General features: G+C 35.4%; 3 protein-coding genes and 1 long non-coding RNA gene across 5 annotated transcripts; 2 read left to right on the top strand and 2 right to left on the bottom strand.

Annotated features, from left to right (window-relative positions):
- Positions 1-1,661: 1,661 nt before the first annotated feature.
- LOC106152561 (protein NipSnap-like) lies at positions 1,662-6,190 on the bottom strand. Of its 2 annotated transcripts, none has more exons than XM_013526181.2 (10): positions 6,059-6,190; positions 4,826-4,980; positions 4,601-4,646; positions 4,322-4,413; positions 4,058-4,128; positions 3,733-3,873; positions 3,497-3,528; positions 3,183-3,277; positions 2,875-2,958; positions 1,662-2,754 (listed from the first exon to the last, which is right to left on the bottom strand). In XM_013526181.2, exons 1-10 carry the CDS (start codon positions 6,151-6,153, stop codon positions 2,690-2,692), a joined length of 876 nt encoding a protein of 291 aa, XP_013381635.2. In that variant the 5' UTR covers positions 6,154-6,190; the 3' UTR covers positions 1,662-2,689. The 2 variants fall into 2 exon arrangements, with proteins under 2 accessions (XP_013381635.2, XP_013381644.2); XM_013526190.2 differs by lacking the exon at positions 4,826-4,980 and adding an exon at positions 5,467-5,618 and having other exon boundaries at positions 6,059-6,186.
- Positions 6,191-6,197: 7 nt separating this feature from the next.
- Positions 6,198-11,076, top strand: LOC106152551 (coiled-coil domain-containing protein 42 homolog). Its single transcript, XM_013526168.2, has 8 exons — positions 6,198-6,366; positions 8,289-8,499; positions 8,848-8,933; positions 9,168-9,339; positions 9,703-9,777; positions 9,961-10,118; positions 10,354-10,444; positions 10,618-11,076. Exons 1-8 carry the CDS (start codon positions 6,311-6,313, stop codon positions 10,711-10,713), a joined length of 945 nt encoding a protein of 314 aa, XP_013381622.1. The 5' UTR covers positions 6,198-6,310; the 3' UTR covers positions 10,714-11,076.
- LOC106152513 (retinol dehydrogenase 12) lies at positions 10,950-14,116 on the bottom strand. Its single transcript, XM_013526125.2, has 4 exons — positions 13,840-14,116; positions 13,005-13,247; positions 12,389-12,712; positions 10,950-12,127 (listed from the first exon to the last, which is right to left on the bottom strand). The coding sequence occupies exons 1-4, from the start codon at positions 13,973-13,975 to the stop codon at positions 11,841-11,843; spliced, it is 990 nt and encodes a 329-aa protein (XP_013381579.2). The 5' UTR covers positions 13,976-14,116; the 3' UTR covers positions 10,950-11,840.
- Positions 14,117-20,933: 6,817 nt separating this feature from the next.
- Positions 20,934-21,902, top strand: LOC147764272 (uncharacterized). The gene is made up of 3 exons (XR_015332169.1): positions 20,934-21,177; positions 21,286-21,347; positions 21,433-21,902. It is a non-coding gene; the product is annotated as an uncharacterized LOC147764272 (long non-coding RNA).

The raw sequence follows: 21,902 nt of genomic DNA, 5'->3' as shown, positions 1-21,902 counted from the left end.
CTGAGTTTAGACATGCCATAGCAGATATCAAAATTTGACTTTACAAGAAATGCTTTTTAAATGTCCTGCCAAGCAGGCCATTTCAGCTGCAAGAAAATGTGTCATTTAAAAGGTAGCATTAGTGTGAACCTCGCGTTTTAAATGTATAACAGGTTTGTTCGTTACATTTAGTTCTTGTTGTGCTGTGAAGCATTTTGAAAATGTTACTCACTGTATAGTCACATTTTGATTTGTGGAATACACTGTAGCCATCTGTTTCTTGCTTTCTTCGTTATTATTTTGACATTTTAAGCTTCTTAAAAATCAAATTGCCAGTAAAATATTGTGTTCTATCAATTTAATCACTACATTATGCTACAATACCTCTTCCCTGGCGGTAGTTCAGTATTTCAAAATGATAAAGTTTGTAGCAATAGTTGTATATGATGAGCATGGATAGGTAACTATACTTTTGATCATATTGGTAAATTATGTGTACTTAATATAGATGTATCATACTAACACATTTTTTACATACAAGTATTATATAAAAACTTACACCGAGAAGAAACTACTGAGAAGCCACCGCCTATTTATAAAGCTTTGTACTGTATCAATGAGTTGATTGAATAAATTTGTGAAAAAAAATCAGTCTTTTAGTAGATCATTTGAAAATTTGAGCATTTCATAGCACAGCATTATACAGCCAAAGGTATTGCAATGTGAAGAACCCTTGTACGGTTCTATATTATTGTCAGTCACCACACTTTGTCTCACCAGGGCATTTCAAAGATTCCTGTGTGATTCATACCTGGTCAGCAGCAATCTTCAGAAAAATGTTTCACTGAAAAAAGTGCTACTACTACCCTCTTGGTAAATTAAAAAAAAATAAAATTGGGGGGGGGGGGGAGGGGGAGTGCATTTTACCATAAAATGTAGGTCAAAATTCAAGGTCATATTTTAATTGCCATTTAGACCTATATGTGATTTCTTGTTCGAGTTCTATAGTAAAACTTGGGTTGCATATTTTCTAGTTTTGGAGATACAAGGGTCAAAATACTGGAAAAGTGATTTCACATTGTAATATTGGTCAAAGTTCAAATTCAAGGTGGATTACCAGAAGAGGATTTGCTATTCAAGTTTCTGCTAGCATTGGAAATATAAGGTCTAGTTAATTGTGAAAGTGCATTTCACTGGGGAAGTTGGGTCAAAATTAAGAGACGGGGTCATGTGAACACAATATCCAGTTTCCATCCTCAGTCGTATATACAGAGAAGTATGGTGGGTATAAGCTTTGACCAAGTCCCTCTTGTAGTTTAAGAAGACAAATGTGACAAATAGTTCTGTTGATGGATACATGGATGAGACTGCCATTTAAGAAGAAAAAGCCTAAAAAAATAGCATGGGTTCTGAATTACCTCCCTTCCCATCAACAGTTTTTGTTGCAGATATTTTTGGCTCCCAAACAGTCAGAAATACAGTAGCTGAAAAAACCTTATCCCTGTGGATAGACAGACTGAAGAAATACTGAGGACGTAACATAATATAACCCATCAGGAGCATATAGTATAATTTCCGGGGTTTTGGAAACCAACTGGTTTTTAAGGAAAAATTATGCTCAATGTTTATGGGAGTTAACATGAAAGGGTTCTTTGCAGACATTTGCTAACAAAGCACAAATATTGGTATCATTAATTTTATTATTTAACTCAATCTTTTCATAGTTATATGCATGAAACAAAATCAAAACCTATCACTCTTACGTATAATTGAAGAATAAGTAAACGACATCAAACAAACCAGTAAAATAAATACAAAAGTACTTGTCACACCTTAAGATGTATGACCCCATGAACACGCAACTGGATCCAAATAAATTTGCACAGAACTTTCAAAAAAGAAAAACATACTAAAACTTAACAATACTTGATGGTTGTACAATCTAAGTGATTGTTATGAAAAGTGCTTGTAAAATACACACATGTAGTAACTGGCTAAACTAATATCTTTCCAATACTTACAATTTTAGTGAAAATATTTGATATAACACGAGCTCAGGAGAGTTATTTCCACCCTTAACTTACCTTTAGTCTTAAAGACTGACATCAATGTGCATTAGATATGGGACAAAGGGAATTATTTTAAAATAATCTTATGTAAGATACTAATCAAACTATTCGTAATTCATATTCACTATTAGTAACAATATTTATTCTTGTATTTGTAAAATGTTTCACAAAAAAAAACAAACAAACATAACTAGATAACCTGACATGAAATGTGTCAACATGGCAGTATTTATTTCCACTGAAAAAGTGCAAGTTTACAGTTTTACTGTAAATAATACAGGTATTTATCATCAAATTATTTATACATATAACTGACACTACCACACATAAAAAGATGTGTCATTATGGATTTCTATTAACTGGGAGATGCATTATTTTTATAAATGAAGTCGGGGATATTTCAGATATTTTATTTTCATAAAGCAACTTACAGTAGGTATGCTACGATATGAAATGGTAAAATACTCCAAAACCATCCTCAATTATTTATTTTCAATGTCAACCATTACCACTGTCTTTCACAATTCTCAAGGGTATTAAAATTTTAGACGGCAGGATTTAGCTGTTAGGATTATAGCAGTAGCCTGCCATCAGTCTGTCAAATGGGCCCCATGTCTGCATCCAGCAGTTGTACTGCTTCTTCATTTCAATGGAGAAAATGGGGTTGGAACCAGTATCCTAGACTGCAATGTCCTTATAAGAGGCACTAAAAATGAAGTTTATTATAAAAATATTATTTATCTGTATACCTGATAAAATACATTTGTTTCAATGGTTTCCTTAGATGGGAGTTTACAGTCAAACAGAACTAATTCCAATGATTTACCTGTATAGGCAACAGTTTCATCCCAACCAGGATTCACCCAGGCACTCTCCCTGATTTCCTTGCGCTCTTGGAGAGATTTATAGGCTAACAAAATGATAAAGTGAATCAAAAGAAGAGATAATATCATATGTATAATAACATTACAATAACCATGGCAATTATGCTTAATCTGAATTCTTACTACAAATCCTACTTAAATGTGATTACAATATAATGAAATTCCAATTGGAGAGAGATTCAAATTCTAAATAATTCAATTTAAAATTCTTTTACTTAAAAAATAAATATTCAATAATAAAGGTACTTACACCAAAAATGATGGACTTGATGCAAATCTCCAATGTGTGAGAAATATCCAGCTATTGCTTCATTTCCAGACATACGGTGCTTAATTCCACGCTGCCTATAATAGAGAATTTATAATCCTTTAACTAAAAAATCCAAATCCAAATTCTCTCTTCCTAATACATCAACACATAATTATAGAGAAATCTAATATTTTGGTGTTATCTTCACAAGCACTCGTCAACTGCATAAATGTTCAGAATTTTTTTAATCACTGACACGATTTTAAGTATTTCAGAAAAGACGTACAAGTAAAGTGAAATTTCAACCCACTTACCAAATATTACCCCATTCAATCATGGTGCCAGGCTGTAAAAGATACCACACACATCAAAAACACTTCTTCCATAATGAAAATCCAGCTAGTTTACATACATACATGTTCCAATGTAAATTTTCAAGTAAATATAGGAACAGCATATTCAATTCTGGAAAACACAACCATCACACCTACCACAATCTAGAATAAAATATCCACTGAATAACGAAATGAAGAGGTTTTTGAAAACTTGCCTTCAGTGTATAAGTTCTCATTTCATAAATATTTCCAGGGTCTTTCTGTACTGGCTCTGGCCAGAAACTAAATCGGAGAACTATCTGATTTCTGCGTGCTCTCAACATCTTGTTTCTTTGCAACCGGAAGTCAATGAAGTCCTGAATGAAGAATTACAATATGTCAACTCTTGACCTGAGGGACAAAAGTGCTCTTGTTTCTTTGCAATCAAAAGTCAATGAAATCCTCTATATGTTTATCAATTCAAGATAACAAAATGTTTTTACACACACACCAACGCAGGCATGCACACAAGCACACACACATACACACCGGGGGACTTACTTTATCTGTCCTGTATATATATGTTGCATCATTCAACACAGGGTATCCACCTTCGTATTTCCATACATGAACTAAAAAGTAACAAAAACAGGTCTTCACAAAGACTTTTATTGTTAAATAAATTAAGATTAAAAAAACAATAATATTAAATAAATGCAAAATAAATAAATGAAACACTTACACTGCTAATAGGGTTAAAACTGTGCTACTTTACTCGATTAAACAGAATGGTACACGTGAAGAAGTTTTCTACATAACACATACTTGCTTCATCTTGATCCCCAATCTCTACTGTCCAGCTGCCAACTAAGCTTGCTCCAGTATCTTTTGACTTCATAAGATCCACAAATGTACCACTGAAGATACAGACAAAAGGACACAAGATAAAAACAAGCATTCTTCATCAAAGACGAACCTTGTATAAAAGTAGACAACTTGAAATAACTGACACTAAAAAGAGAGGATCCTGCCAAATGTCACAAATACCGAATTTACATCAATCTTCATTGCATGAACTATTCAAAATACCTAATCTCTACTTACAACTGCTTTAGGTATGCTTCCATGCATTCTGGCTTCACTGAATGGACTGAAATCAAATAATACAACTAGGAAATTATTTATATCTTTTAAATAATACAAATATAAATCAAGCTAATTCAAATCAAAAGAATAATCATTATAGAAAATCATTGCTAGGTACTAGAGATATATACATATATAGCAAATCTATTTTTGATAATATACTGATCTTTTAAATTTCCATACATTGTATTTGATATACATCTCCTGGCTCTGACAACAGTTTAGATTGAGTCACATGAGTAGCTTCTATTTTACGAACAAACAAGCTGCTAAAAAGGCCTTGTTTCTTCCCATCTTCACCATCTGCTTGAAATGCAGGAAATGTTGTGGACAGGCACCTAAAAGGGAAGTGTTTCTACACTATTAAAGATATTATCCAGACATAAGTTTGTAAAATATCATGCAAAAATGCAGCCTGGTCTTCATATTGCAGATTGGCATTCTTCTACCTGGGAAAAAATAAACACTGCACACAATGTTATATTTAAAGTGCATAAAAACATTTGTGAAATTCAATCTGTTAAAAAAGATATGAAAAAGTGTATGCAGGGTTGCCAACAAAGATTTCAAAACAGCTACTGGTACATCTGTTTTCTCTTGTGTCATTTCTGATTGAATAATGCTAGAAAAAAAAGAAATAAGTGGCCCAAATACAAATTTCAAGCCTTATATATACAGTTGGCAACCATGCTTTCAAAAGCCTGCAAGCAAATTGGATTTGGTGCATTCATACCAAATATTGGAAGGAAAGGAAGGAAGCAAGATTGGGGCACACACACTCAGCAGAGCACTACATGCTACCCAAACCTATGAAATCTTCTTACTAATTATCTCATAGACATTCTCCATGTCAGACAGGGCCTTTGACTGGGGCTCCTTTCCAGTCTCTACTTCACGAACAAATAGCTTGCTAAATATACTAGGCTTCTTCGTTCCTTCTCCAGACTGAGAAAGTGGCACAGATGCAGAAACTTTTCTGCAAAAAAATTGACATACCCAGTAAATAGTAGAATATAATGCAAAATGACTATTGCTAGTTGATAAGTCAAGACATTGTCCCATTAGTATAAGCAGATACTATAATATCTTATGAGAATAGAGGAAAAAACGACAAAAGCCACATTCCATAGTATGTCCCATTTAATGTTTTAAAAGAAAAAAGTAGTTTCAATAGCAGGTTAATATAATATGCACCGAGAATTCATATTCGCCACGTAAGCACATATTAAGATGAAGATAAATCACAGAGAAAAGCTACAGGAAAACATAATTTTACAACGTCAACAACTTAAGCAAGTCAAGTATGTGTAAACATCTTTTTGCAAAATAAGGTACATCTGATGACCGTTGTAAATTGTGGCGCATTTTTCTAACATTCTTTCGATCTGAAGGGCACAAGCTCAGAATAATACTTACCTTGAAAGTTGCATTACCGGACAATGACATTTTGCAAGTGCAGGTGATAAAGACAAAGTTTTACGCAGCAGAAGTGCCTTGGTTGGAACAGCCATTTTACTAGTTCGGTCAAGGTCGTTTGGTATCTTCGTCAATATCCGCCACCATTCGGAAAGCGTCGTGGGCATAGTAACAGCGCCATATTGGATTAAGTGACAGCACATAATCACTTGTACTGTTTTATTTATTAATATTTTTAAGCCCACGGCCAAAATGACAGTTAATTTGGAAGAATACTTTGCAACAACTTTCGAGGACAAGCTCCTTGTGTAAGTATTTAATGATAGCAGAAACCTGACTTTTAGAATTGTTGAGGCAAACTTAGGTCAGATTCCCAACTTTAAACAATGTGTGGGGTTTTCAATAAAAACAACTTACTTTTTACTTTTAAGTGATGGTGTTTAGTATTTTATGCATGCACAAATGCTTGTAATCACTGTACACATACAACTAAATTAGAATATCATATGACAATAAATATCAAGACTTGATATTTTTTGACTTGACAAGGCATTTACAGTAGACCATGGCATAAACCCTAGGGCAAAACAGCATGTCATGAAAGCTAGGAGTCTGGCATGATGTGGCCAGTGTGGCAGGAATGATATACCACTAGGAGCCATAGTCCACTCCCCATTAATTTGTACAGGGGACTCCAACTAACCCTAATGGGACCTCGGGCTTCCTTTTGTTGGACTGTCACACCAGATTAGAATTGTCTGATTAGAATTGTCACCAACTTTGCTGTCTATTGTATGCTGTCAAACTTTCCGATTTACCCTCTATTCAATTGATCAAACTGGCGATGTTCCAATGAATAAGTTTAATAATTCCTAGGTTGAATAGTTAGCTGCTAGCTAGCACTATATAATTTACATTTTTAAAAATCCTGAGTCTAAACAAAAAAGGTAAAGTTTCAGATGCATTGTAAGTGAGCCCTTATGTCAAATCATTGTAGCTGCACCTGATGAAATGCCAGCACATAGTTTCAAATAGAATAACTTTGGCTGCATTATTTCCTGAAAAATGTTTTTTTTTACGCAGACAATTTCTGATTATTCTCTGTGCTTTGAAGTTTGCAGACTGGAGGGATATTCAATAGATTTTATTTATTATCAGAATTTAAAAAAAGGTGCAGTTTAAAGCCTTTTTTCTGCTGCCCAAGAGATTAATTTAGGTTGTTTTTTGGCATGTGGCCTTCATTTGTGTTGTGAAAGAAACTGGTACTGATAGTTTATATATATATACGTTTTAGGGCATTTACTCTTGCTTCATATGATCTTTAATGTGAAAATCACTGTCAGTTTGGACCTACATTCCAAACAGAAGTATCTTTATACTTTTCCGTATTTTTCACCTCTCTATTCATGTATGCCACACACAACTGAAAATCAAGGGGTTAATGCTGCTGATAATGCTGTAGATTTAGGGAGTTTATTTCATCAACATGAAAAGCTACAGTGAAATCAAAATAACATGAAACTCATTTTAAATATTTGCAGAATGGAATGCATGGTGAAAATTGCATTCCTGTCTGAAAAGGAAAAGGAAAAAGCATGTGAAAATGAGACTAAACAGTACCCCTAATCAAGCACGAACTTCCACTTTTCAGGATACATGTACATATAGCTCCTGTTTTTATCATGAAAATAAGGATAGTCAGTGCACCACCCCTTACAGTATCTAAGATATGTTCAAGATTCTGAAGATGGTGGTGATATGGATGACAACATTTCGCCCCTCTTTTCATTGTTATTTCATTTTTTTTTATCATTGATCTCTATTTTCAAATAAATACACTCAAGAATCTGCCTCCAAAGTTTGACAAGTACACAAATAAGACACGCTGTCATAAGTTATGGATCATATTATAAAAACTTTATAACAGCAGAAACTGCTTCAGTTTTAAAAATATTCTTTGAAATTAATTATCAGATAAATAAAAACTGAAATGACACCTTGGAACAACATTTATTTGGATATATTTTAATTCATAAGGAATCAACCAATCACCCAAGTATGGGAAAAATTATTTGACTACACATATAAGAGAAACCATCTGATGAAAGTGACAAATTGATTGGTAGCATAATGAATGCATTTTACTGGTTATTTTGTCTCATGACTGTATATTTTAACATATTTATATATACAAAATCAGTGTTTCAAATTTTTAATTCTCCTCAAATAGAAAGATGCCAGAGCGGGAAGATGACCATCTTACTCCTGCTACCCGGCTCTTGGAGAAGAGACGTGAGATGGCTGAAGTTGAACAGGCTCTGGCAGCACAAAAAGAGGAGTTTCAAATGAAAATGGAAAGTTTACAACAGAGAAGAGAGGAGTTGGAAAGGAAGGAATTTCAACTAAAAGAAGCTCTTTTGAAGTTTGATAAATTTCTCAAGGTAAAAAAAAACTGACATCAGCCATTATTTTATTACCAAGTTCAATTTGATGATACTGTCCACATAAAGCCTTTAGCCACTATTTTTAAATGCTTACTTCAGGAGCACAAAGCAAAGAGAAAAAAGAAAAAAAGACACACACACACACACTCACAAAAAAAAAAACTGGAGACATGACAGCTTGTGAATTATGCTTTCTGTTATTCACTATTGGCATGTAATCAGGATTGACTAATTACCAGTGAAACCATCAGGTGATTTCTGGAAAAAATTACTAGAGTCTCCTATTTAGACAGATGTGCTGATATGTTGTCTGTATTTACATTCTTATATCACATTTTTTTCTAGGAAAATGACTCCAAAAGGTCAAGAGCTGTCAAGAAAGCCAATGATGAGATTGATCTGCGTAAACAAAAGGAAAAAGACATAGACAAGTATGTCATATATATTTCTACCATAGATAGTGTACAGTTCCTGTCAAATTGCTTGTAAACAAATACTCACAACATTGTCTGTTGGGCAGTGAGTAGATTAGTGTATAGTAAGGTGTTGTTTTTTCTCTATGAACTACCTGGCACCAAGAAGACCATGTTTGGTTTCATCTTATCCACTGTTAATGGCAGTTGTAGCATAGAAAACAAGATAAATCACTCACTTTTCACTTACAGGTTAAGAGAAGAGACGTCAGAGTTTGCCAAGCAGAGGGAAAAGCTCCAAACAAAACTGGAAAAACATGTAATCTTCCAGAAGTATTTAGACAAGGTCTTGGAGACTTCAGAAGAATTTAGTGAAATCCGAGAAGTGATTGCAAGATATGCAACGCTCACTGCTACTCATGAGGTAACCTTTTGATTCACAGAAGAGAAATCTATTCTTAAGTCTTCTAATACATTTCACCACTTACCCCACAAATGAATTATCAGGTTGTCCTAATGGTTCTGAATGTTTTGGGGGTCATGTAAAGATTTAGGTTAGTGTTAGCTTATCTATTTTAAGACCACATTACATGTTTCTGAATCCAGATTACATTAACAGAGATTTCAAACCTGGAGTATTTTATAGAAAGAAGATGAAACCATTTTTGATAAGGATCAGATTACTTTAAAGTCATTAAAGTGAAAAATGTCATTTTGATACACAGTACTAGTACTATGTTGACCCATCAAGTTATTTTGTTTATTTATTTATTTGTTTATTTTTTAGGATTTATTGGAGAGAGATCAAGCTAATCAAGAAAAAATTGAAAAAATGAGACAGGATTTAATGAAATACACAGAAGTAAGTGTACAGAAGGAATACAATGAAAATTCAACTGTAATCCCCTTTGATAATATTCAAGTGCATACATGTTTGCAAAGTTGTTAATTTCACAAATACTAGTGTTAGAAATATTAGCAAGTGTCCTGCATGAAAAAGTATATTTTTTTAAATTTTATGTTTTGATATTATATTTTCCCATAGGATAAGCACAATGAAATCTTAGGCTATAACAACCGTTTATCAAGCCTCCAAACAAGATTAGACAAAGCCCAGAGTGCTGCAGTAAAATGGGAATCAAAGTGGACCCACATCAAAAATACTGCTGCCAAGAAAACTCTTATATTAGGTCAAATTAAGATGTAAGTGATAAAATCTTTCATTGCCACTGTGAATTGGAAATTTTCTTCATATGTAAAGAAAGTTTATTTTATATATTGATTATAAGTTTAAGGATCTCCCATAAATTACACAGGATATGATCATTAATTTTTTTTTTTTTTTTTTTTTTTTTTTTTTTTTTTTTTTTTTTTTTGCTTCTAGAAGTACTTTTTCTAAGATTCTGACCAGCTTCCATGTGCCTGTGTTTCTTTTCAGGGCCACCCATAATTTATTCATGTTGGTAAACAAACACCAGAAACAAGGCCAAACAGAAATGACAGAGGATACTAATGAACAGTTGAACAAGGTAAGCATTTTAACCCATGTGAAATTAGTTGTAGTTTTGTAAACAGATTTTTCACAGAACCTCCCAACTTTGAACAAACTGTTGAGTAATGCATAATATGAGCTGTGAAAATTGATAATTTTGGAAATAGGGAAAATGCCCAGAATGTACAATTTCCTTTGATTTCTTTACAGATTCAGACATTCATCCAGGACTTGACACAAATCACTACAGAAATTAAGAGGTCAGAGGCAGCAGCTACATCTATAGGAGGAACATCAACACAATAGACATACAGGAATATGTATATGTATGTGACAGAACTGAGCATGAATGCAGAAATCATTTTAAAAATTTATGGTGCCAATGTACATTGTGAAATATTTAACACTGTTCATGTATGGTTTGCCACATATTGATCATAACTGGAAACATTTCAGCTTGGAAGCAGTTTGGTTTTATTATATGAAAACAGTAATTTTGGGTGCAATCTTTCCAAGTTAAATACTGTCACAAAAATGTGGTATGATCTGCAGTAAAACATCCGTCAGCTTATGTTTATTTTTAGTAATAATGATACATGTAAATATAGCAATGACTGCTCTTATGATAAGTGATGTTTATGTAACAATAAAATCTATATTTGTTATACATGTAAGGTATCATTTATTTTGATAATGAAGACATATACGCCAACAGCGACGAATGCCTAAAAAAAGAAAATCCTAATGCAACACATTACTGAATACATGACCGTAGGGGCAGACAAGGCATTTCTCAAACCGTGCAAATACACTAAAAACGTGTGACTAAAAAATCTGGCCACATTCCTAAATCGCAGAGTACATCTTCTAAATAGCACTTGCACATGTAGTAACATTAGCTTTGAACTTGATATTTTGGTAGGTCATGTAAAGGATTGCATACAGATTTTTCGTTGACTCAAGAATTTACACCATGTAATTCATCTGTCAAAGTCTCTATATATTAGTCAGTACACATTTCAATGCTAAATCACATTAACAAGTATCGGGAGGATCGCCGCCAATTTCTCCTAAATTCAGAATGTGCCCACTAGATAACGTCAATATCTACCAAACTGATAAGTTATTTCAACGTCGTCTCTTAATTATACACATTCCACCGTCTTGGTTTTAATCGATGGGATCAATAATCAGAAACTGGCTCTGTTGCTTCGATTTGATTCGTTCAGTTTGATCAAAGCCGAGTTTACAAATATTCTCATAATTTTGTTCTGATTTACTTACTTTCTGTCACTCCTTTCATAATAGTTACAAAAAATTTGACCAAGATCACCCTGATTTTTTTAGAGATCACTGGAAACTCTACATGCACTATCAGGTAGAAGGTGAGTTCCCACTGTCTCAAGAAACTGGGGTGCCATCGGTGCGTCTCACTACGCATATGTGGCCGTGCCGTTCTCTATCTTGATGTCGCACACCGCTTCACTCCACGCCCACAGCTTTTGAGCCATCTGTTTGTCTTTGGCATGGGCTGGTAGTTCATGAACTTGGCAATCGACAATGAAACACCCAGTGAAGTCGTCCATCCCGTCAGATAATGCGGCATGCAAGGGGGTTTGGGCGCCCTCGGTGGTGGAACGAAAACAGAGGAAAGCAACAAGGCGAAGCAAAAAGCCCCCGAATCCTGGCCACGAACGCAACAGATCCGATTTCACGGGACCTTTCAATGAAAAGAAAAATATTTATGGGGAAAAAATGTACAACGTTTACATATGAACTTAGTTTAGAGATATTTTTGATCGATTTTTTCCGCTTTATTTTCAGTCTCTCTCTCTCTCTCTTTTCAACTCTACTATTTCTTCAACGCTGTTTATTTGACAAGGAGAGTTATACAGACATTTGCCATGTCAGGGGTACTTTACGTACTTAAAGAAATTTGGCAGCATTTTCATGACGTAATCGGCACATTTCCTTTTCTCACCTGTATGCACTGACAGGGGGATCACCCGGGTGCCGTCTAATGTCTTCGCTAGTTCCGCGGTAAACAGCATGACTGCTAATTTACTGCGTCCATACGCGCCATAATAAGTGTAGCTTTCTGGGTTCTTCTCGTAATGAGGATCTTCAAGGTCAAGCGAGCAGGAATTTTTAAGGAAAGCGTCTGAGGATACGTTTATTATCCGACTAGGAGCCGACGCTTTTAACTTTGGTAATAAGAGATTCGTCAACAAAAAATGTCCTAAATAATTAACCGCTAGGCTGCGTTCAAATCCGTCTTCGGTTATTGACCTCGGGCCTAAGTAACCTGAAAATTGAAGAAAATGGGCTTGTTGCACATTATGCTGTAATTCATCGGTGCCTTAGATTTTCGTCAAAGTAGAGAATGGCCTAATCATTTGTGCTTTTTCAAATTGACCAACTGTGATGAAGAAGCAATCACAAAAAAAAAAAAAAAAAAAGTGTATACTATCATACGCACACCGGATGCAGGCGCTTTCTGTTTTATCAATTTACCTGTCCAAATTAAACTAACAGATTAATACTTTCTCGCGGCAGGCCATTTCGTAAACGGACAAGGGTAAAAAGTATTTTCACACCTGCATTATTAATCAGCAAGTCTAACCTATCCTCCAAACTTTCAAATTCCTTCACAAAATATCTGACCGAACGTAAACTGGCAAGATCGAGCTTCATGAAATGCACATTGGAGCTTGAAGAGAGTTTTCTTATCTCGTTGACGGCTGCCTGGGCTTTGATGGGGTTCCTGCAGGCAAGAATTACCTTGCAGCCACGTTTGGCCAGGTCGAGTGCGATGGCCTTGCCTGTTCCTCCGCTAGACCCTGCAACAAATGCTATGATTTAGTTTAACAAAAATCGAAGTATTTCAAATGGTACACAGCCTTCCCCATCTTCATCTTCATTTTTCACTTACAGAAGATGTAACGAAGTCTAAGGAAATGTTCTTAGTTTGAATCATTTTTTAATGTTTAAAATATCCGACATCTCCAACACTGCAATGTCGCGTCAGTTCAAATAGTTTTATGCAGATAAATGCTGTTGTCTAGAGTTATGACGCTAATGGAGAAATTTGTGCTACTTTTCAGCTCTTGCATTCGGAAGGGATAAGCAAGTCTTTTGTTACAGACCACTTAGGCGAGTAACGGTTGGATAAGCGTATTCTCTAAGTGGAACATTAGCCGGGATTATTTGAGGCCGTTATTAGCCACGATAGTATAACTTAACACATATTTTGGAACACATTTTACACATCTTACAGAACATATTTCAATTAAACATTCGTATTTTTATTTTCGTTATAAGTTTTAACTGACACTTGTTTGTCAAAATGTTACTTTTCAAATTGAAAGTTGAGTCAAGGTGAACCTTTTTTCTTTTCGAAATGTGCCTTGAAATGGATATTTTTTCAGTTACCTGTAATAACAGCGGTTCTGCCATCCAATCTGCGTTTGCTGGTACACCAACGCGTCTTTCTGAGGTAAAACCTTAATACAAAAAGCACCAGCAGAGGTGAGAATATGACGGTCAAGAACAACCAGTGCCACATCATGTCTATCAAGATTACTCCTCAGCTTCAAGCTTGAATACCCCACTGCCTCAAAAGCTTTATTCCTTTTCCATCGACGATGCCGTCGTTAGGACCACTGCCAAATAACATTAAGCGCCTATCAGATTTTAGTTTACAGTCACATTGACTCACCCGGGGCGGATCCAGAATTCTCGGGAGGGAGTACACTTTAAATTTATCTCTATTAATAATTTTTTTAAATAAATATATTAAACTAGGTTTCGTATCTTTTTTTGCCTATCTTTGGCAACAACGCATCAGAGTGATAATATTTGTCAAATTGTTAATGGTACGCTACCCATGGGGTGCAACTTTGGAAGGGGCCAGTATTGGCGTCAGTAAAAGGATATATAACACAGTAGAGCAGTATAAAAATTGACGGACATCAAATTTTATTTTGAGGCACATCTTAATTTACACCTGACTGTAAATCTTAACGGGTTTTATTAAAATAAGCCCATTTTAATTTCATTTCAATGATCAGGTGCGCCATTTCAAGATCATTTTCTTTATGTTACCTATGCGAGTTCTTGCCAAACGAATTTCTCATTTGTGATATCCCCTACGGTGATTGAAATTGCGACCAGTAGAGCGGGACATAACCGAAGTTGAAGTTGGATGATCAATATGATTATGAAGAGTGGTACGGACGATCTGACTGCCAACTTGAAAAGACTGAAAAATTTTATATCGGTTTTGCAGCAAACCTGTTGGCTACTAGTACCGCGCATCTACAATACTCATCTTTTTTTGCAGCAACACATCGGAGTGATCATATTTGTTTATGGTACGCTTACCCTGCCCTCTGATATCTGGTGCTCCTAAAACAGTATACAAAATTACAGTGTGAGCCATTCAACATTTTTGTAACGAACTACGAGCGCACCCTGTGGTCAGAGAGTACGCTTACCCCCAGGGGTGCAGTTTTGGGAGTCTAGTTGATAACTTCATAGGAAAAACACGTTTAAAACTGAAACGTATTGGGGCAAGCACAAATTCGTCAATTTTTTTTTTAATTTTCAAAAATAAATGCATTTAGAGAGGTAGTATTTAGCCCGCCGACCTTTTAAAGGCGTAGGTTTCCGTCTGCTTTAATTTTAGTCTGCTATTTACCATTCACTGACGATTCCTGCGTGAATTCCAATCGCAAAATACAACGTGTTAATGTAAACAAAATTGGCGGTAGACGAGAAAGAGAGGTAAAATCTAATTGCAAAGAACGCGTTTAAAGCCAGATTTTAGGGGTTTGCTCGTCTAAACCCAGATGTAAAATTTTAAAGATTAGGTGAAACTAATTGTCTATAATAATTAGCTAGTCACAGGGGCGGATTCAGAGATATTTTCTGACAGTCTTCCAAATTATCTTTGTTGATCCGTTCTTCATTTTTGACCGTCTTCCGACAGAAAAAATTGGATACCCGTCAATGTAAACTTGAAAATCTGACCGTCTTCCGGAAGACCCAGAAGACGCCCTAAATCCGCCCCTGAGTCAGGACTATTTTTAAGATGGGCAAGTCGCTCCCAACCCAATCACTCCCCGACACTAAAGAATTATCGGGCGATTGGCAAATTACTTTACGAATTCTGCTTGTCCCTCTGTTCGAAAAATAAATTCAGATTTTTAAAGGTAACTGCCGTTATAGTAAATAAGCATTCAACCTTAGTACCGCTCTTAAAATTTGAAATATTTATAAATTCTAGGAGAAAATAAACGAAAATTACCGGTAAAAAGCTTTTCCACTTCGGGATGCAAATATAGCGGTAATACGTCCATAAATCGCTTTTATTTCCACATATAGCAGTAACGATTAAGCATAGCTTAATGAAATTCAGGATGACGCAGCATATCAGAAATAGATTATCAAGCCCTGTGTGGAACGCACCAGATTTTGGAAACGTGTGGCACGCAGTCAACAAATCCCATTAAATCCAAATCGAAGACAGCAAGGGATTTATGCAGGCATGGGCCACTTCCTGAGTTTTCTAACGCCAGCGACATTGATGAATTAATTATCGGGCAAGAACACAATCACATTATTTGTACTCAATAACCTCCAGGAAATGTACAAATTAAAACAAATGAATGGGTGAACTATGCGGCGAAGAAGGCAAGTGCTTGAAAGCAAAAACTCTAATAAAGTTTCAAATACAATTTTGAGTTTCACCTTGAACAAGGCAGCAAAGCTGTCAAATGTACAGACAAAAAGCAGAAGATAATAATGCACAAAATAGGATACTGTCAATTCTGATGCAATAATACATTATGCTTAACTGCAAAGTCAACATCAAATTTAAATTATGCACAATAGCAATACCGATGAAAGTAAAAGCATAAGGCTTCAGGCCCATGAGAATTCAAGTTCATACTTAGAAAATGCCAGAATGAGAAAAATGAGAATTTCACAAAAAGTTGCATTAATTCAATAAAAAATGATAATCCAATAGAGCTGTTTTTTTTTATATGAGCTGTATGTCAATCCTAAGAATAATTCTTTTAAGCTAAAAAAATAATAAGTAACACAGTTTTCTTTTTATCATAACGTTTGTGATGACAGTGCACGAAGTTGGCTTTTTGTCAATTTTGATGCGATATTACATAATGATTAACTATAATTACCACCATTTATCTTTTATTAATAACATGGTCATTCAGAAAATGTGATTACCACTGGGCATCATGCCCATGGGAGTTCCAAGTCTCACATTGAAAACGCCAATATGTGAAAGATAACAATTTCACAAACATGTACAACAGAAAAAGAAGCCAATTAGATTGCTTTTCCAACACAGGGTGCATTTTAGTCCTGTGTGTCTCTCCTGTAAGTTTAAGAAGAGTAAGTGGCATGGTTTTCCTTTAATGGTTACTATAAAAGCAGTGTCCAAAATAGAGGTTTCTTCATTTTCGTTGCAATATTACATAATGCTTAACAGCATAATGACCATCAATTTTAATAATAAAATAAAAATATCACGGATATTCAGACTAGCAAAGGTCTTCAAGCCAATGGAAGTTCAAAGTGACACCTTGAAAATGTCGATATGTGAAAAATTAAAGGATGAGTGCAGATAACCATTGGCAAAGTGCCCATCGTCAATTTTTTTAAAATAATTTGCTATTATTAAGTTTATGCATATATTTGTTGTGTGAAAAAATATTACTTGGTTTCAGGCATCGTAACTTAGTATTTTTAATGAGTTATATGTGGGGGTGGGGGTAACCAGATTTACCTGTTGTATGCAGTCTAATATGAATCAGAGCTACTTATTTCAGCATCTTACTTAAATAATTTTTTCTAATGAAACTTGTCTTGTGGTGAAAAGAAAAAGAGTTATATGTTAAATAATTGTGGTGTGGCACAAGTAAGTGGGAAAGTAATTGTTTTTTTTTTAATCCTAGAGAAGAGAGGGAGGGGTGGTGTATTACGATATTTTCTCACAGAAACCATCACTGATTTCACTTTACTGTATAAAAGTCTTGTAACTAGAAAAACTTGTTTCAGCGTATTTATTAATTTTATATAACTTTTCTCACAGACCAGCATTTGTTGGTCTAAATAATTGTATTGTTAACCAATACACATTTTTTATACAATGCTCTATGGAATAGTAAAAAATGCTAAAAGTAAAAGGCTGTTACAGTAACACAAAAAATCATGCGTTAAATGCACTCGAAACAGCTATTTGGAATGTTTCCATTAACCATGAAATAAACAAGGTATAAATTGTACCAAAATAATGATAAGGTAAAAGTAAAAACCAAATGAAAATATAGTACACGTAAGAACAGTTATGGCCAATAATCTGTGTGACAATGATAATTAAATCACCTAAAAAGTACTTCATATATGATTATGTATGTGATAAAGACCTTGTATAGAATGCAATGCAAGAGTTATTTTATACAAAATATATAAATATGAGAATTAAAAAAATGTAAAGGAACAATAGATAATTAATCAGATGTGCTGTCTGAAACACTTTCTGTCTCGCTAATACTCTCACCACTTGATGTTGGTAAATGTGAGGCATCCAAACAGCCTTCGCCACAACATAATTTTTATTGTACCCCTGCCTCGTGGCAAACCCCATATACCACAGAACTGAAGTCATATGTGCACAACTTCCAACTGTCTTGGAAACCTGCTTTACACTGACAGTACCAGCCACTGAGGGTCTAGTTTTGCTATGGGAGGTCTGAATCCATAATGTGTACTGGTGGCTAGATGTGTGCCTTAATTAACTATTTTGGCTCTGATTAAATCAGGTGCATCCTTGCATACATTGATTTCGAACTGGCCATCTAGCAGATGCTCATCAGTATATTGGCTAGCTTGCTTTATCTGGTAAACTTCTGGTAATTATTATAGGCTTGATGGTCTCTTGTTTGGACTAGGCTATTTACCAAGTCAATAGGTTTTCACTTATCTCCTTGCCAACAAAAGCCATTTATAGCATTTTGGTGAAAAAAACTACAAAGCTATTACGAATAGCGCTGGTGTGGAAGATTAGGTCAGAAGTAATAAAACTAGGGTGTGTATGATGGAGCCTTTTATTTTACTTTTTATGCAAAATAGACGTAAAAGGGGATATTTACACAACAATTTTGGTTGTACAAAATGTTTTTTCATACCCATTAGAGGGGTTTGGGTCAAGCCACCCTTATGCTTAGCGTTCGAGGCCTGTCGTTCCGGTGTCACGAAACTGAGTGTCCGTGTGACAGAAAGTTTGCCCTCCATATATTTATAATGGTTAGGGTTAGTCTGACCTAAGTGGGTCAAAATCTAGGGCGAGGCACATCTGTACAAAGCGGACCCTCTGTCATTGGGGACTTTCTGGTACATGACACCGGACCCCCTTCAAATAATCCTGTATCCGCCCCTGAAACCCATCAATTTAGGAAATTTATCTTTAATAAGAATATAAATATGTATCGGCTAAAATATTAGTTTTCATAGTTTTTTGTCTATTCCGGTAGGGGGTAGAAGTAGGGGAAAGATCAGACCTTCAATTACCCATTTTTCACAGATCTTCACAATCCCCCATTATTTGATTGACATCACTAAATAGGCTTCATCTTTAAGTAGCAAAACCACCTATTCTACGCACATCACACCAATGAAATCGAAAAGTAATCAACGGCACATGTTTCATCCACCTGTAACTCTCTGCCGTCTATCCATGGCCTGGTCACCATATCCCACGATGTCCCCGCCTTGCATATCTCTAGCGGGTATTGAACAGGTAGTCTGAGTATCGCTTACATTAAATTCCATGTGGTAAAAATGAAAACTCCACGCCAGTCAGAAAAATATGCTTAGTATAAGCTGTGTAATATCATGTTAAGGTCATTTCATCATTTTGGCTTTCTATTTTTTTACTTCTCACCCCAACCCCTGAACCCGTTAAGTCCATCTTCAGCTAAAAGTATACTTTTTATTTTGGTTATTAGAGACTCAGTCTTCTGATAACATGTACAATGTCCTCTTCATTATATGGTTGTATGCTTTTTGTTGATCTTTTTTAAAATAAAAGACCATTTGGGTAATTGTAGGAGAAGTAGATTATCAAAACGTGACTTTTTTTTTATTCTATATCCAACTAATTAGTAAAGAAATTAAAAGAAGGAAAGAGAAATTGTAGTTTACCCAGCCATTTCAAAGGAGGGGGGTCATTTCCTGGAAAAGCTGACCTTTTACCATGAAACCCCCGTGTTTGACCCCCTCTTTCAGGCTAGAGACCTGTTTATTTTGGTAATTAAACAACACAAAAGATAACAGGTGCTGAGGGAGGTTACTCCCTACTCCTCCCCCCCCCCCCCCCCCCCCCCCCACACACACACACATTAAAGCACATGCCAGTTCTGAACTGTGAAAAGGGGAACTATGGGGCGCTGCATGCCATCTTCTTTCAAGCAAATACAAGAAATAGTTAAAATATTTAAGCAATTGTAAAAAGTAACTAAAACATTTTAATTTAAAAATCACACAAAGCATATTATCTTTTCGTTATCCTTTCTCCTTGCAAAATCAAAGCAACCAAAAAAGCTGGACAACTCCACATAAATGTTTATAGCAAAAATGTATTATGACGTCATCATCTGTGAAACAAGATATGAAATGAAAGTTTCTTCAAAGTGCATTGTAGATCAGCATATATTGTTGATAAGTGTTCCAGTGTACGCGGACAAGGTCGTTCAATGATGGCCTGGGGCAGGTTAGTAAACTTCAAGTTGATATCATGTCAACAAGATGCATGGACACTGTCAATCATAATTAGGGGAGAGGCATGCGTGGTTTCCCTCCAAAAACTATTAAAGCCTAACATTGATTCTTCCCTCCGAAGTAAATGTGCGATTTTTTTCTTTTTAAACTAAAAGGTTAAGGTATGAAAACGCTGAATGTATTTCAAACGTAGGTGTAGATACAATACAATAATGAAATCTGTGTCTCACTCTCATACGACACCCCCGCGTCCAAACTGACAGGATGGTGGCGACAGCAACGCCCCCAGCCGACAATCTACGATAGGAAGTTTAAGAGCGGGCAATTGTGAATGTGTGATCACTTTACAGCACACTGAGCAGCAGGGAGGACACATTGCGTTGCACTCCAGAGGAGAACAAAGGACGCGAAGTGAGAGCGTTATTCTCCGGGGAACCGCCATCAAATCTCATGAGATCCTACGCCAATGCATCGCACTTGAGGATAGTTTCTTTACTAGCACAAAACACCGATTGTTTCGTCTTTCCCCCCCCCGCTGTGTGCTTCTGTGAATTCGACTCTTCAATCCATGCGGACTCGTCGCTCTGGGAAATGTACATCGAATAACCACCGCAGAAAAATTAATCATAAATGGACTGAAATCCAAGGTACTGGCGATGGGTTAGTGCCACCATGTCACACTCTCTTTTCATTTCTGTCATAATCTAGGTCGATCTTGATTGCCCTTTAAGGCTAGAACCAAAACCTTCATGTGCCCGATTTAGGTCACGCTCGTCGAATTTTGATGTTGTTTCTTTTCGGCTGAAGTCCGTTTTCTCTCAAGTGTGAGTTAGTATTGTTCCCTTTTTTGTACTGTCATGCATTTGTAATGTATTGTGTCAATAAAAAACTAAAAAAAATTAATATAATTTTGCTTCCTTTTTCAGGATATAGAAGATAATGAGTGCTTCCACTCAGGTTAAGGTTAGTAAACGTATTATTATTATTATTATTATTCTTTTTTTTTTTTTTTTGGGGGGGGGGGGTTAGCAGAAGTTAAAAAATCTAATCTAAATTTATTTCTTTTTACAGGATATAGAAGATGATGAGCAACTCTACCCAGACATTGACTTCATACGTCGATAGAAGTTAAGGTTAGTAAACTTTTTTGGGGGTTGGGGGACGGGGGGTGTAGGTAAATTGAAAAAGATCTAATCTCATTCTTATTTCTTTTTTCAGGACATAGAAGATGACGAGTGCCTACCATCAAACATAGACTACTCTTCGGATCATCAATTTAAGGTTAGCAAATTTTATTTTTTTGGAGGGGAAAGATAAATTGAAAGAAAAAAATCTCATCTAGTTTCATTTCTTTTTACAGGACATAGAAGATGATGAGTGCCTACCATCGAACATTGACTACTCTTCGGATCATCAATTTAAGGTTAGTAAATTTTATTTTTTTGAAGGGGAAAGATAAATTGAAAGAAAAAATCTAATCTAGTTTTATTTCCTTTTACAGGACAGAGAAGATGACGAGTGCCTACCATCAAACATAGACTACTCTTCGGATCAACAATTTAAGGTTAGTAAATTTAATTTTTTTGGAGGGGATAGGAAAATTGAAAAAAAATCTAATCTAGTTTTATTTCTTTTTACAGGACATAGAAAATGATGAGTGACTACCATCAAACTTAGACTACTCTTAG

Source organism: Lingula anatina, chromosome 1, assembly GCF_051362555.1.
Source record: "Lingula anatina isolate TDL-2025a chromosome 1, LinAna3.0, whole genome shotgun sequence".
NCBI classification, from domain to species: Eukaryota; Metazoa; Brachiopoda; class Lingulata; order Lingulida; family Lingulidae; genus Lingula; species Lingula anatina.
This window is presented reverse-complemented; position numbering and strand designations above follow the sequence as displayed.